Raw genomic sequence first — 16,854 nt, 5'->3', positions numbered from 1 at the left:
AACTTTTAGGGAGTTCTGCACAAGGACTTCCAAGTTCCTTTGCATCTCAGAATTCTAGATTTTCTCACCATTTAAAAAATAGTCTGCACATTTATTTCTACTACCAAAGTGCATGAACATGCATGTTCCAACATTGTATTTCATTTGCCACTTTCTTGCCCATTCTGCTAATCCGCCAAAGTCCTTCTGCAGCCATTTCTGTTTCCTCAAAACCACTTGCTCCTCCACCAACCTTTTTCCACCAAACTTGGCAACAAAGCCATTTATTCATCATCTAAATCATTGATATACAACATAAAAAGAAGCAGTCCCAACACCGACCCCTGTGGATCACCACTAGCACTGGCAGCCAACCAGAAAATAATCCTTTTATTCCCCCTCGCTGCCTCCTACCAATCAGCCAATGCTCTAACATTGCTAATAATGTTCCTGTAATACCATGGACTCTTAACTTGGTAAACAGCCTCATGTGTGGTATCTTGTCAAAGGCCATTTGAAAGTCCAAATATACAACACCCATTGCATCCTTTTATCCATTCTACTTATTTCCTCAAAGAATTCCAACAAGTTCATCAGGCAGGATTTTCCCTGAAGGAAACCATGCTGACTTTGTACTATCTTGTCCTGTGTCACCAAGTACTCCGTCACCTCATCCTTAACAATTGACTCTAACATCTTTCCAACCACTGAGGTCAGACTAACTGGTCTATAGTTTCCTTTCTGCTGCCTTCCTCCTTTCTTAAAGGGTGGAGAGACATTTGCAATTTTACAGTCCTCCAGAACCATGCCAGAGTCCAATGATTATTGAAAGATCATTTCTAATGCCTGCACAATCTCTACTGCTACCTCTTTCAGAACCCTAGGGTGCAATTCATCTGGTCTGGGTGATTTGTGTATCCTTAGGTCTTTCAGCTTTTTGAGCACCTTGTCTCTTGTAATAGTAACTGCACTCACTTCATTCCCTCACACATTCAACATCTGGCACACTGCTAGTGCCTTCTACAGTGAAGACTGATGCAAAATACACATTTAGTTCATCTGCCATCTCCTTGTCACCCATTATTATTTCTCTGGTCTCATTTTCTAGTGGTCCTATATCCATTCTCATCTCTTTTTTTTTACATGTTTGAAAAAAGCTTTTTCTATCCACTTTGATATTGTTTGCCAGCTTGCTTTTAGATTTCATCTTTCCCCTCCTAATGATTCTTTTAGTTGCTCTATGTAGAGTTTTAAAAGCTTCCCAATCCTCCACTAAATTTTGCTTCGTTGTATGCCCTCTCTTTTGCTTTTACGTTTGCTTTGACCTCCTATGACAGCCACAGTTGTACTATTTTGCTATTTGAGTATTTCTTCATTTTTGGAATGCATCTATCCTGCATCTTCCTCATTTTCCCCAGAAACTCACACCATTGCTGCTCTGCTGTCTCCCTTGCCAGCATCTCCTTCCAATTTACTTAGGCCAACTCCTCTCCCATACCACTGTAATTTCCTTTACTCCACTGAAATACTGCTACATAAGACTTTACTTTCTCCCTATCAAATTTCAAGTTGAATTCAGTCATATTGTGATCACTGCCTGCTGAGAGTTCTTTAACCTTAAGCTCCCTAATCTCCTCTGGTTCATTACATAACACCCAATCCAGTATAGCTGATCCCCTAGTAGGCTCAATGCTCTATAAATCTATCTCGTAGGCATTCAACAAACTCACTCTCTTGAGATCCATTACCAACCCAATTTCCACTCCAACAGCTCTAATGAACCTGCCCATGAGAATATTGGTCCCCGTCGGGTTCAGGTGTAATCCGTCCCTTTTGTACAGGTCATACCTCCCCCAGAAAGGATCCCAATGATCCAAGAACCTGAAGCCCTGCCCCTTGTATCAGTTTCTCAGCCATGCATTTATCTGCAAAACCACTCTGTTTCTACCCTCACTGGCACAGGCAGCAATCCAGAAATTACTATCTGGGAGGTCCTGCTTTTCAGCTTTCTACCTAGCTCTCTAAATTCTCTCTTCAGGACTTCTTTGCTTTTCAGTCCTATGTCATTGGTACTAATATGTACCAAGACACCTGGCTGCTCTCCCTCCCTCTCCAAACTGCTGTGGGCATGACCTGAGACATCCCTGACCCTGGTAGCTGGGAGGCAGCATGCCATCTGAGTGCCCCATTCACATCTACAGGATCTCCTGTCTGTTCCTCTGACTATTGAGTCCCCTATCATTACTGATCCCCTCTTCTCCCTCTTTCCCTTCTGCACCACAGACCCATACACAGTGCCATAAGACCATAAGACATAGGAGCAGAATTGGGCCATTCAGCCCATTGAGTCTGCTCTGCCACTTCACCAGGCTGATCCTAGATCCCACTCAACCCCATACACCTGCTTTCTCACCATATCCTTAGATGCTCTGACCAATCAGGAAACTATCAACTTCCACTTTAAATATACCTATAGACTTGGCCTCCATCGCAGTCTATGTTTCAATAGGTACTGTACATTTAATGTCAGAGAAATGTATACAATATGCATCCTGAAATTCCACAGATTTACTACTCTCTGGCTAAAAAGAATCCTCCTTACCTCTGTTCTAAAGAGTCACCCCTCAATTTTAAGGCTGTGCCCTCTAGTTCTGGATACCCACACCATAGGTAACATCCTCTCCACGTCCACCCCATCTAGTCCTTTCAACATTCGGTAGGTTTCAATGAGATCTCCCCGCATTCTTCTAAATTCCAGTGAGTACAGGCCCAAAGCTGCCAAATGTTCCTCATATGTGAACCCCTTTGCACCCAGAATCATCCTCGTGAACCTCCTCTGGACTCTCTCCAATGACAGCACATCCTTTCTGAGATATGGAGCCCAAAACTGTTGACAATACTCCAAGTGTAGCCTGACTAGTGTCTTATAAAGCCTCAGCTTTTATATTCTATTTCCCTTTAAATAAAGGCCAACATTGCATTTGCCTTCTTTAGCACAGACTCAACCTGTTAATTAACCTTCTGGGAGCCCTGCACGAGGACTCCCAAGTCCCTCTGCACCTCTGATGTTTGAACCTTCTCCCCATTTAGACAATAGTCTGCACCATTGTTCCTTTTGCCAAAATGCATTATCATACATTTCCCAACACTATATTCCAGGAGGCAACTTAGGGGTGACCACTTCACTGTAACTCCAATCAATGATATCCTCACTCTCCTGAACAAGTCAAAGGTCAACCAGCTGCTGGTTCAGATCCCTCACAAGGTTTTCAAAGACTCCAATATCCGGCATGAAGAACACACAATGGCCATTTAAACTACATTAAGTACCCCAGACACAGTAAGAAAGAAAGGAAACTAACAGAAACTTACCCGGACAACTTACCTGGAGCCAAAGCCTGACACTCTGTCTCACCACCAGCCCACTCCCAACAATGGCCGCTCTGCTTGTCCCTTTCTGTGCTTCTGTTTACTCCTCCCTGTGCTGCACCTGCTGCTGACTGGGCCGCTAGGTTTTGTTTCATGCAAACTGTTCATTCCCACTTCCTCAGGTCTCCTAAATCACTGGCATGTGTCATGAAATTTGTTGTTTATTATAAATAGCAATAAGAAATATATATAAAAATTAAAGTAAATAGACAGTGCATAAAGAAATCACCAAGAGGTTAGTGTCCATGCTGGAGCTAACTGAGTTTACGACTTTAAGCAGCCTTTTCTGATCCTGTGCAATGCCTCCACCCCCCCCCCCCCCCCGCAACCAGATGGTATGGGATGTAAACAGTTAGAATGCTCTCCAGGGGTCAGCTGTAGAAATCCATGAGTGTTTGCAGTGATATACAAAGTCCCCTCAAACTCCTACTGAAATATAACTGCTGTCATTCCTGTGTAATTTCATCAACATGTTGGGCCCAGGATAGATCTTTACTCTCGCCATTCATGTTACAGAGAGATGTTTGCTCTCCCCATTCATGTTACAGAGAGAGATGTTTGTTCTCCCCATTCATGTTACAGAGAGATGTTCATGTCACAGAGAGATGTTTGCTCTCCCCATTCATGTTACAGAGAGATGTTTGCTCTCCCCATTCATGTTACAGAGAGAAGTTTGCTCTCCCCATTCATGTCACAGAGAGATGTTTGCTCTCCCCATTCATGTCACAGAGAGATGTTCATGTCACAGAGAGATGTTTGCTCTCCCCATTCATGTTACAGAGAGATGTTTGCTCTCCCCATTCATGTCACAGAGAGATGTTTGTTCTCCCCATTCATGTCACAGAGAGATGTTTGCTCTCCCCATTCATGTCACAGAGAGATGTTTGCTCTCCCCATTCATGTTACAGAGAGATGTTTGCTCTCCCCATTCATGTTACAGAGAGATGTTTGCTCTCCCCATTCATGTCACAGAGAGAACTTTGCTCTCCCCATTCATGTCACAGAGAGATGTTCATGTCACAGAGAGATGTTCATGTCACAGAGAGATGTTTGCTCTCCCCATTCATGTCACAGAGAGATGTTTGCTCTCCCCATTCATGTTACAGAGAGATGTTTGCTCTCCCCATTCATGTCACAGAGAGATGTTTGCTCTCCCCATTCATGTCACAGAGAGATGTTTGCTCTCCCCATTCATGTCACAGAGAGATGTTTGCTCTCCCCATTCATGTCACAGAGAGATGTTCATGTTACAGAGAGATGTTTGCTCTCCCCATTCATGTTACAGAGAGATGTTTGCTCTCCCCATTCATGTTACAGAGAGATGTTTGCTCTCCCCATTCATGTCACAGAGAGATGTTAGCTCTCCCCATTCATGTCACAGAGAGATGTTCATGTCACAGAGAGATGTTTGCTCTCCCCATTCATGTTACAGAGAGATGTTTGCTCTCCCCATTCATGTCACAGAGAGATCTTTGCTCTCCCCATTCATGTTACAGAGATGTTTGCTCTCCCCATTCATGTTACAGAGAGATGTTTGCTCTCCCCATTCATGTCACAGAGAGATGTTTGCTCTCCCCATTCATGTCACAGAGAGATGTTCATGTCACAGAGAGATGTTTGCTCTCCCCATTCATGTCACAGAGAGATGTTTGCTCTCCCCATTCATGTTACAGAGAGATGTTTGCTCTCCCCATTCATGTTATAGAGAAATGTTTGCTCTCCCCATTCATGTCACAGAGAGATGTTCATGTTACAGAGAGATGTTTGCTCTCCCCATTCATGTCACAGAGAGATGTTTGCTCTCCCCATTCATGTTACAGAGAGATGTCTGCTCTCCCCATTCATGTTATAGAGAGATGTTTGCTCTCCCCATTCATGTCACAGAGAGATGTTTGCTCTCCCCATTCATGTTACAGAGAGATGTTTGCTCTCCCCATTCATGTCACAGAGAGATGTTCATGTCACAGAGAGATGTTTGCTCTCCCCATTCATGTCACAGAGATGTTTGCTCTCCCCATTCATGTTACAGAGAGATGTTCATGTTACAGAGAGATGTTTGCTCTCCCCATTCATGTCACAGAGAGATGTTTGCTCTCCCCATTCATGTTACAGAGAGATGTTTGCTCTCCCCATTCATGTCACAGAGAGATGTTTGCTCTCCCCATTCATGTTATAGAGAGATGTTTGCTCTCCCCATTCATGTTATAGAGAGATGTTTGCTCTCCCCATTCATGTCACAGAGAGATGTTTGCTCTCCCCATTCATGTTATAGAGAGATGTTTGCTCTCCCCATTCATGTCACAGAGAGATGTTTGCTCTCCCCATTCATGTTACAGAGAGATGTTTGCTCTCCCCATTCATGTTACAGAGAGATGTTTGCTCTCCCCATTCATGTTATAGAGAGATGTTTGCTCTCCCCATTCATGTCACAGAGAGATGTTTGCTCTCCCCATTCATGTTATAGAGAGATGTTTGCTCTCCCCATTCATGTCACAGAGAGATGTTTGCTCTCCCCATTCATGTCACAGAGAGATGTTCATGTCACAGAGAGATATTTGCTCTCCCCATTCATGTCACAGAGAGATGTTTGCTCTCCCCATTCATGTTACAGAGAGATGTTTGCTCTCCCCATTCATGTTATAGAGAAATGTTTGCTCTCCCCATTCATGTCACAGAGAGATGTTCATGTTACAGAGAGATGTTTGCTCTCCCCATTCATGTCACAGAGAGATGTTTGCTCTCCCCATTCATGTTACAGAGAGATGTTTGCTCTCCCCATTCATGTTATAGAGAGATGTTTGCTCTCCCCATTCATGTCACAGAGAGATGTTTGCTCTCCCCATTCATGTTACAGAGAGATGTTTGCTCTCCCCATTCATGTCACAGAGAGATGTTTGCTCTCCCCATTCATGTCACAGAGAGATGTTCATGTTACAGAGAGATGTTTGCTCTCCCCATTCATGTTACAGAGAGATGTTAATGTTACAGAGAGATGTTTGCTCTCCCCATTCATGTTACAGAGAGATGTTAATGTTATAGAGAGATGTTTGCTCTCCCCATTCATGTTATAGAGAGATGTTTGCTCTCCCCATTCATGTCACAGAGAGATGTTAGCTCTCCCCATTCATGTTACAGAGAGATGTTTGCTCTCCCCATTCATGTTACAGAGAGATGTTTGCTCTCCCCATTCATGTTATAGAGAGATGTTTGCTCTCCCCATTCATGTCACAGAGAGATGTTAGCTCTCCCCATTCATGTTACAGAGAGATGTTTGCTCTCCCCATTCATGTTACAGAGAGCTGTTTGCTCTCCCCATTCATGTTACAGAGAGATGTTTGCTCTCCCCATTCATGTCACAGAGAGATGTTTGCTCTCCCCATTCATGTTACAGAGAGATGTTTGCTCTCCCCATTCATGTTATAGAGAGATGTTTGCTCTCCCCATTCATGTCACAGAGAGATGTTTGCTCTCCCCATTCATGTCACAGAGAGATGTTTGCTCTCCCCATTCATGTCACAGAGAGATGTTTGCTCTCCCCATTCATGTTACAGAGAGATGTTTGCTCTCCCCATTCATGTTATAGAGAGATGTTTGCTCTCCCCATTCATGTCACAGAGAGATGTTTGCTCTCCCCATTCATGTCACAGAGAGATGTTTGCTCTCCCCATTCATGTTACAGAGAGATGTTTACTCTCCCCATTCATGTTACAGAGAGATGTTTGCTCTCCCCATTCATGTCACAGAGAGATGTTTGCTCTCCCCATTCATGTTACAGAGAGATGTTTGCTCTCCCCATTCATGTCATGGAGCAGACTGCTCCAGGGAAGAGCTGCCAGCTCAGGATCTTGCACAGCGACACAGAAAGTTCAGATTAACACGCACTATATGTGGAATCAGCTGCCAGAGGAACGATTTGTTTAAAGTACAGTTGGGCAGGTTACAAGGCTTGGAAAGGTTTAGGAGGTTTTGGGCCAAACATTGATAAATGGGACTAGCTTGGATGGGGCATCTTGGCCAGCATGGGCAAGATAGGCCAAAGGGCCTGCTTTGATGCTGTATAAAATTCTACATACCTTGTTTTAGAAATGACTAGCCCCTTGCATGTGTTGGATTAGGGTGTGGAATTGTTATTTTTCTCGTAGTTTAACTTTTCTCTGCCTACTTGTACCTTTATATTATCATATGTGCAAGTAATTGTTTAGTGAGTTTTCTCATAATTGTATGGTTGCTTCTGCATTTTTCCAGAAGCTTCTCAGTTTTCCTGCAGTAGGCATCAACACACTTGTATTGGCTGTTCTATAGGTTAATTGTTATTAATGGAACATTGGAAAGTTCAAAGCAAATTTATTATCAAAGTACGTATGTCACTACATACAACCCTGACATTCATTTCTTTGTGGGTATTCACAGTAAATCCAAGAAACATGATCGAGTCAATGAAAGACCACACCCAATAGGATGGACAAACAACCAAAATGTCAAAGACCACAAACTGAGCAAATACAAATGAGTAAATAAATAAGCAATAAATATCAAGAAGATGAGATGAAGAGTCCTTGAAAAAGATCCATAGGTTGTGGGAACATTTCAGCGATGGGGTGAATGAAGTTGAGTGAAGTTATCCACTCTGGGTCAGGAGCCTGATGGTTTTGGGGTAATAACTTTCTGAACCTAATGTGTGGGTCATGAGGCTCCTGTACTTCCTACCTGATGGCAGCAGTGAGAAGAGAGCCTGGCTAGGGTGATGGGAGTCCTTGATAGAAACAGAAACGTAGAAAATAGGTGCAGGAGTAGGCCATTCGGCATTTCGAGCCTGCACCGCCATTCAGTATGATCATGGCTGATCATCCAACTCAGAACCCTGTACCTGCTTTCTCTCCATATCCCCTGATCCCTTTAGCCACAAGGGCCATATCTAACTTCCTCTTAAGTATAGCCAATGAACCGGCCTCAACTGTTTCCTGTGGCAGAGAATTCCACAGATTCACCACTCTCTGTGTGAAGTTTTTCTCATCTTGGTCCTAAAAGGACCCTCTATCCTTAAACTGTGACCCCTCGTTCTGGACTTCCCCAACATCGGAAACAATCTTCCTGCATCTAGCCTGTGCAATCCCTTTAGAATTTTATACGTTTCAATAAGATCCACCCTCAATCTTCTAAATTCCAGTGAGTATAAGCCTAGTCGATCCAGTCTTTCTTCATATGAAAGTCCTGCCAGCCCAGGAACCAATCTGGTAAACCTTCTCTGTACTCCCTCTATGGCAAGAATGTCTTTCCTCAGATTAGGGGACCAAAACTGCACACAATATTCTAGGTGCGGTCTCACCAAGGCCTTGTACAACTGCAGTAGAACCTCCCTGCTCCTGTACTCAAATTCTTTTGCTATGAATGCCAACATACCATTTGCCTTTTTCACCGCCTGCTGTACCTGCATGCCCACCTTCAATGACTGGTGTACAATGACACCCAGGTCTCGTTGCACCTCCCCTTTTCCTAATTGGCCACCGTTCAGATAAATAATCTTTTTTCCTGTTCTTGCAACCAAAGTGGATAACCTCACATTTATCCACATTAAATTGCATCTGCCATGAATTTGCCCACTCACCTAACCTATCCAAGTCACCCTGCATCCTCTTAGCATCCTCCTCACAGCTAACACCGCCGCCTAGCTTCGTGTCATCCGCAAACTTGGAGATGCTGCATTTAATTCCCTCGTCTAAATCATTAATATATATTGTAAACAACTGGGGTCCCAGCACTGAGCCTTGCGGTACCCCACTAGTCACTGCCTGCCATTCTGAAAAGGTCCCGTTTACTCCCACTCTTTGCTTCCTGTCTGCCAACCAATTCTCTATCCACATCAATACCATACCCCCAATACCGTGTGCTTTAAGTTTGCACTCTAATCTCCTGTGTGTGACCTTGTCAAAAGCCTTTTGAAAATCTAAATATACCACATCCACTGGCTCTCCCCTATCCACTCTACTAGTTACATCTTCAAAAAATTCTATAAGATTCGTCAGACATGATTTTCCTTTCATAAATCCATGCTGACTTTGTCCGATGATTTCACCTCTTTCCAAATGTGCTGTTATCATATCTTTGATAACCGAATCTAGCATTTTCCCCACCACCAATGTCAGACTAACCAGTCTATAATTCCCCGGTTTTTCTCTCCCTCCTTTTTTAAAAAGTGGGGTTACATTAGTCACCCTCCAATCTCAGGAACTAATCCAGAATCTAAGAAGTTTTGAAAAATTATCACTAATGCATCCACTATTTCTTGGGCTACTTCCTTAAACACTCTGGGATGCAGACCATCTGGCCCTGGGGATTTATATGCCTTTAATCCCTTCAATTTACCTAACACCACTTCCCTACTAACATGTATTTCCCTCAGTTCCTCCATCTCACTAGACCCTCGGTCCCCTACTATTTCCGGAAGATGACCATAATATGATAAGTTTTTATCTGCAATTTGAGAAGGATAAGGGCAGATCGGAGGTGTCAGTGTTGCAGTTGAACAGGGGAGACTATGGAGCCATGAGGGAGGAGCTGGCGAAAGTTAACTGGACGGATATCCTAGCAGAAAAGACAGTGGAACAGCAATGGCAGGTATTCTTGGGAATAATGCACAAGGTGCAAAATCAGTTCATCCCCCGGAAAAAGAAGGATTCAAAGGGGTGAAAGGGGCCACAGTGGTTGACAAAGGAAGTCAGAGATTGCATAGCATTAAAAAAAAAGGAAGTATGACAGAGCTAAAGTGAGTGGGAGGACAGATGATTGGGAAATTTTTAAGGAACAACAGAACTTAACTAAAAAGGCAATACGGGGAGAAAAAATGAGGTACGAACACAAGCTAGCCAGGAATATAAAGGAGGATAGCAAAAGCTTTCTTAGGTATGTGAAGAGAAAGAAGATAGTTAAGAACAATGTTGGGCCCTTGAAGAATGAATTGGGTGAAATTGTTATGGGAAACAGAGAAATGGCAGAAGAATTTAATGAGTATTTTAGATCTGTTTTCACTAGGGAAGACACAAGCAATCTCCCAGATGTATGGATGGGCCAAGGACATAGGGTAACAGAGGAAATGAAACAGATTGACATTAGGAAGGAAACAGTGATGAGTAGACTGATGGAACTGAAGGTTGACAAATCCCCAGGTGCAGATGGTCTGATTATTAAAGGAGGTGGCCCTGGAAATTGTGGATGCATTGTTAATCATTTTCCAATGTTCCTTAGATTCAGGATCAGTTCCTGAGGATTGGAGAATGGCTAATGTTTTCCCACTTTTTAAGAAAGGAGGGAGGGAGAAAACAGAGAACTATCATCCTGTCAGCCTAACATCAGTAGTGGGGAAGATGCTAGAGTCCATTATTAAGGATGAAATAGTGGCATATCTAGATAGCAGTGATAGGATTGGGCCGAGCCAGCATGGATTTACCAAGGGTAAATCATGCTTGACTAATCTATTGGAGTTTTTCGAGGATGTAATCAGGAAGTTAGACAAGGGAGATCCAGTGGATGTAGTGTACCTCGATTTTCAGAAGGCATTTGATAAGGTCCCACATAGGAGATTGGTGGGTAAAATCAGAGCTCATGGCATTGGGGGGGAAGATATTGACATGGATAGAAAACTGGTTGGCAGATAGAAAGCAAAGGGTAGCGGTGAATGGGTGTTTCTCGGAATGGCAGGTGGTGACTAGTGGGGTGCCACAGGGCTCGGTATTGGGACCACAGTTGTTTACGATTTACATCAACGATTTAGATGAAGGCATTGAGAATAACATCAGCAAGTTTGCTGATGATACTAAGCTGGGTGGCAGTGTGACATGTGATGAGGATGTTAGGAGAATTCAGGGTGACTTGGATAGGCTGAGTGAGTGGGCAGATACTTGGCAGATGGTGTTTAATGTGAATAAGTGTGAGGTTATCCACTTTGGGAGTAAGAACAGGAAGGCAAATTATTATCTGAATGGTGTAGAGTTAGGTAAGGGCGAAATACAAAGAGATCTAGGGGTCATTGTTCATCAGTCACTGAAGGTGAATGAGCAAGTGCAGCAGGCAGTGAAGAAGGCTAATGGAATGTTGGCCTTTATTACAAAGGGAATTGGGTACAAGAGCAAGGAAATCCTTTTGCATTTGTACAGGGCCCTGGTGAGACCACACCTGGAGTATTGTGTACAGTTTTGGTCTCCAGGGTTAAGGAAGGACATCCTGGCTGTAGAGGAAATGCAGCGTAGATTCACGAGGTTAATTCCTGGGATGTCCGGACTGTCTTACACAGAGAGGTTAGAGAGACTGGGCTTGTACACGCTGGAATTAAGGAGATTGAGAGGGGATCTGATTGCAACATATAAGATTATTAAGGGGATTGGACAAGATAGAGGCAGGAAATATGTTCCAGATGCTGGGAGAGTCCAATACCAGGGGGCATGGTTTGAGAATAAGGGGTAGGTCATTTAGGACAGAGTTAAGGAAAAACTTCTCCCAGAGAGTTGTGGGGGTCTGGAATGCACTGCCTCGGAAGGCAGTGGAGGCCAATTCTCTGGATGCTTTCAAGAAGGAGCTAGATAGGTATCTTATGGATAGGGGAATCAAGGGATATGGGGACAAGGCAGGAACCGGGTATTGATAGTAGATGATCAGCCATGATCTCAGAATGGCGGTGCAGGCTCGAAGGGCCGAATGGTCTACTTCTGCACCTATTGTCTATTGTCTATTATTTATGTCCTCCTTAGTGAAGACAGAACCAAAGTAGTTATTCAATTGGTCTGCCATGTCCTTGTTCCCTATGATCAATTCACCTGTTTCTGACTGTAAGGGACCTACATTTGTCTTGACCAATCTTTTTCTTTTCACATATCTATAAAAGCTTTTACAGTCAGTTTTTATGTTCCCTGCCAGCTTTCTCTCATAATCTTTTTTCCCTTTCCTAATTAAGCCCTTTGTCCTCCTCTGCTGGTCTCTGAATTTCTCCCAGTCCTCAGGTGTGCCGCATTGTTTTTGCTAATTTATATGTTTCTTCTTTGGACTTGATACTATCCCTAATTTCCTCTGTCAGCCATGGGTGCACTACCTTCCCTGGTTTATTTTTTTGCCATCCACCGTCAACCCTTTAAGTATCATTTGCCAGTCTACCTTAGCTAATTCACGTCTCATACCTTCAAAGTTACCCTTCTTTAAGTTCAGAACCTTTGTTTCTGAATTAATTATGTCACTCTCCATCTTAATGAAGAATCCCACCATATTATGGTCTCTCTTACCCAAGGGGCCTCTCACGACAAGATTGCTAACTAACCCTTCCTCATTGCTCAATACCCAATCTAGAATGGCCTGCTCTCTAGTTGATTCCTCGACATGTTGGTACAGAAAACCATCCCGCATACATTCCAAGAAACCCTCTTTCTCAGCACCTTTACCAATTTGTTTCACCCAATCTATATGTAGATCGAAGTCACCCATTATAACTACTGTTCCTTTATTGCATGCATTTCTAATTTCCTGTTTAATGCCATCCCCAACCTCACTACTACTGTTAGGTGGCCTGTACACAACTCCCACCAGCGTTTTCTGCCCCTTAGTGTTATACAGCTCTACCCATATCGATTCGATGATGGATGCTGCTTTCCTGGGACAGTACTCTATGTAGTTGTGCTCAATGGTGGGCAGGGCTTCATCCATAATATTTTGTAGGATTTTCTCTTCAAGGGAATCTTTTCAGTTGGAGATAGTTTTTGTAGAGGACAATCATGATTTCTTTGTTCTTGGTCCTTCTTTTATGTCCATTCTTTGTTCTCGAAACACAATAACACAGCAGTAAGCAACAAGTTTTATACCTCATTCTTGACTTCTGATCCTTTGAATTAAAAAACAAGAGATTCTGCAGATGCTGGAAGTCCAGAGTAACACACACAAAATGCTGGAGGAGCTCAGCAGGTCAGGCAGCATCTATGGAAATGAATAAACAGTCAACGTTTTGGGCTGAGATCATGAAGAAAGGTCTCCTTAGATTCAGGTCTCTTGTCATTTCCTTAGATACTGCTTGACCTGCTGAGTTTCTCCAGCATTTTGTGCATGTGATACCAGGATCTAACATCTGGAAAAACTGTACTTCCTTATTTCACTGTGTTGTTTGATCTTCATTCCAATCTCTTTTGCTCTTGTTTAAAGAACCAATGATACAGAAGCACATGGAAGTTCTACAGAGTAAGTTTGGCAGTGGCCATGACCTCAGTACCATGTGCGAGCAGCCATCCCTGGAACGACTCACTAACCTCTTGCTAATCGATGGGCTGACGGACATCCAGCAGAAGGAACATGACGTCATGCAAACAGAAGCCACCAGAGGTGTGAAGAACAGCTCGAGACACACCCCACTGGACAGGCTCTTCCTGCCCTCATCGAAAGTTAGTATGCCACCACGGATCTCAGTGACAGTTGGAGTGGCTGGAATTGGGAAGAGCACTTTGGTAAAAATCCTCGTGTACAAATGGTTGAAGGGGGAGTTGTACAAAGACGTCACTTTTATACTTCCCTTCATGTTTCGGGAGCTGAACTCCTTTGAGAGGATATCTGCAGAAAAGCTGGTCAAGTTGACCTTTCCCCACATTGCTGAAGCCAACCACATTCTGAATGGGTCAGCAAAGGTGGTGCTGGTCTTTGATGGTTTGGATGAGTTCAAATACCCACTGGAGTTCTCAAATTCACAGATCTGTGTCGACCCAAAGAAGGACATCCAAATCGACAACTTAATCACCAACATAATACGAGGCAACATCTTTTCTCAGGCAACAGTCTGGATCACCTCACGCCCAACCGCAGCAAGCCAAATCCCAGCAGGTCTTGTAGACAGGATGACGGAACTCAGGGGCTTCGAAGAAGTGGAGATGGAAGACTTCTTGGAAACGCTGTTTGAAGAAAAAGCGGTGGCCACGGAGGTCTTTTCACACATAAAGGCCCATAAGTCACTGAACATATTGTGCTCCGTGCCTTCCTTTTGTCTAATGATTGGCCTATCTCTCGCCTACTACCTCAGAACAAGTAACGATGGACAGAAAGCCGGCAACTTCCCCCAGACCATGACAGAAATCTACACCCATTTCTTCAAAATGATTCTCAATGGGGATTGGCAGGAAAAGGAACAGGAGGCACTGAAGATTGAGCAAGCCTTTTGCAACAACAAGAAACTGATTGCCAACCTGAGCAGGCTGGCATTTTGTGGGTTAGTTAAGCGCAAGTTTGTTTTCTACGAGCAGGACATAAAGGCCCATGGTATTGACCTTTCATCACTACAGGGAGGCTTGTGCAGTAAGATCTTTGTCAAGGATGAATCGAGTATCTGCACAGTTTACTATTTCACACACATTACTGTGCAGGAGTACCTGGCTGCCATCTATTATTACACTGCCTCTAAAAGGGCCATATTTGATCTATTTACCGAGAGTGCCATGTCCTGGCCCAAGATTGGCTTCCACAATCACTTTAAGAATGCTGTCAGTAAGTCACTGCAGTCAGAGGATGGCCACCTAGATGTTTTTATACGGTTCCTCTCTGGGCTTCTCTCTCCTGAGGTGAACCGGCTGCTGCAGGGCCTGCTCCTGACAAGGGACGAGCACAACAGCTACCGGAACCCCGTGGCCCACCACCTTCAGGGCTGCCTCAATACGGACTACGTCATCTCCTCGCGGACGGTCAACATCATGCACTGCCTGCACGAGCTGCAGCACACAGACATCGCCAAAGGGGTGGCAGACGCCCTGCGAACCGGCAGTCTGGCTGGGAGGTTGACCCCTATCAACTGCTCCGCTCTGGCCTACCTCCTGCAGGTGTCCGAGGAGTGTATGGAAGAGACCAACCTCTCCAACTGCCTCAGCTACAACATCTTCAAGAGCCTGCTCCCCCGCCTTCTGTACTGCCACAACCTCAGGTACCGGCCCTTTGCTGAGCCTGTATAAGGCATTGATCAGACCGCATCTGGAGTATGTGGAGGAGTTTTGAAAAGTTGTGCTAGCATTGGAGAGGGCCCAGATGAGATTCATGAGAATCATCCTAGGAATGAGGAGTGTTTGATGGCTCTGGGCCTGTGCTCAGTGGTGTTTAGAAGAATGGGGTGGGGGAAATCTCATTGAAAGCTACCGAATATTGAGAGGCCTCAATAAAATGGATGTGAAGAGGATGCTTCCTATCATGGGAGAGCCAAGATTCTGAGGACACAGCCTCAGAATAGAGGGATGTCCATTTAGAACAGAGGTGAGAAGGAATTTCTTTAGCCAGAGGGTGGTGAATCTGTGGAATTCATTGCCACAGATGGCTGTGGAAGCCAAGTCCTGGGTATATTTAAAGCAGAGGTTGATAGGGTCTTGATTAGACAGGGCATCAAAGGTTCACAGGAGAAGGTAGGAAAAAGGGATTGAGAGGGAAAATAAATCAGCCTTGATGGAATGGTGGAGCCGATTCAATGGGCTTAATGGCCTAATTCTACTCCTACAGTACTGTGCAAAAGTCTTAGGCACATATATATAGCTAGAATGCCTAGACTTTTGCACAGTACTGTATTTGTCAACGTGGAGTCGAGAGCAAGTTTGTAAATCTGGTGGGAAGAAAGGATGTTGGGAATGGTGAGAGTGGAGAGTAACAGGCGTGGGGGTGGGGGAGTTGGTGTGGGACAGGTGGCAGAGGAGTGCTAGGGTCGGGTGATGGTGAGGATGCAGAAACACCCAGCCCTAAGACTCCTGGCAAGGTTACGAACAATTGGGTTATTGATCATTACAGAGTGTTTCTCACTCCTTCCCCTCTCCATTACCCTTTTCTCAACCATGATTCCCCTCTCCCTGCCCCATTCTCATTCTTAGTGCACAATAGAGACCTGTGTCAGGATCACGTTTATCATGTTATTTTGCAGCAGCAGTACAGTGTAATACATAAAATTACAACAGTGCGGTGTCCTTAGGCGCACAAGACTTTTGCACAGTACCATACATTTTAATGGTTAACCAGCCTCTGGAAGTACTTAGGTTAATAAAGATCGGGGGGGGGGGGGGCGGGAGTCGGCATAGTAGCGTGGTGGTTAGCCTAACGCTATTACAGCATCAGCACCCTGGCTTCGATTCCCTCCACTGTCCATCGGAGTTTGTACCTCCATCCCATGAACGCTTTGGCTTCCAAAGATAGGGGTTAGTAAGCTAATTGATCACATGAGGAGAAGTGGAGGGACCTGCTACCATGCTGCATCTCTAATAAAACAAAATAGAAAATGGTCAGCAAGTCGGCCAGCATCTGTGAAGAGGGGAACAGAGCTAGCATTTCAGGCCATCAAATGAAGACACTGGAGTCTGAAACATTAACTCTGTTTCTCTTTCCGTAAATGCAACCAGACCTGCTGAGTGTTTCTGGCATTTTGTATGTCAGCATTTGTGATATTTTTGATTTTCATGAACGATTGAA

At 44.2% G+C, this 16,854-nt stretch overlaps 1 protein-coding gene across 3 annotated transcripts in view; it reads left to right on the top strand.

Annotated features, from left to right (window-relative positions):
* Positions 1 to 16,854, top strand: part of nlrc3 (NLR family, CARD domain containing 3) — a 103,000-nt gene that overhangs the window by 40,517 nt on the left and 45,629 nt on the right. For all 3 annotated transcript variants that reach the window (XM_073060024.1, XM_073060025.1, XM_073060023.1), the window contains one exon: positions 13,582 to 15,337. In XM_073060024.1, coding sequence (XP_072916125.1) covers positions 13,582 to 15,337 — 1,756 coding nt within the window. The remainder of the gene's footprint in view (positions 1 to 13,581; positions 15,338 to 16,854) is intronic.

Source organism: Hemitrygon akajei, chromosome 11 (genome assembly GCF_048418815.1).
Source record: "Hemitrygon akajei chromosome 11, sHemAka1.3, whole genome shotgun sequence".
NCBI lineage: Eukaryota > Metazoa > Chordata > Chondrichthyes > Myliobatiformes > Dasyatidae > Hemitrygon > Hemitrygon akajei.
This window is presented reverse-complemented; position numbering and strand designations above follow the sequence as displayed.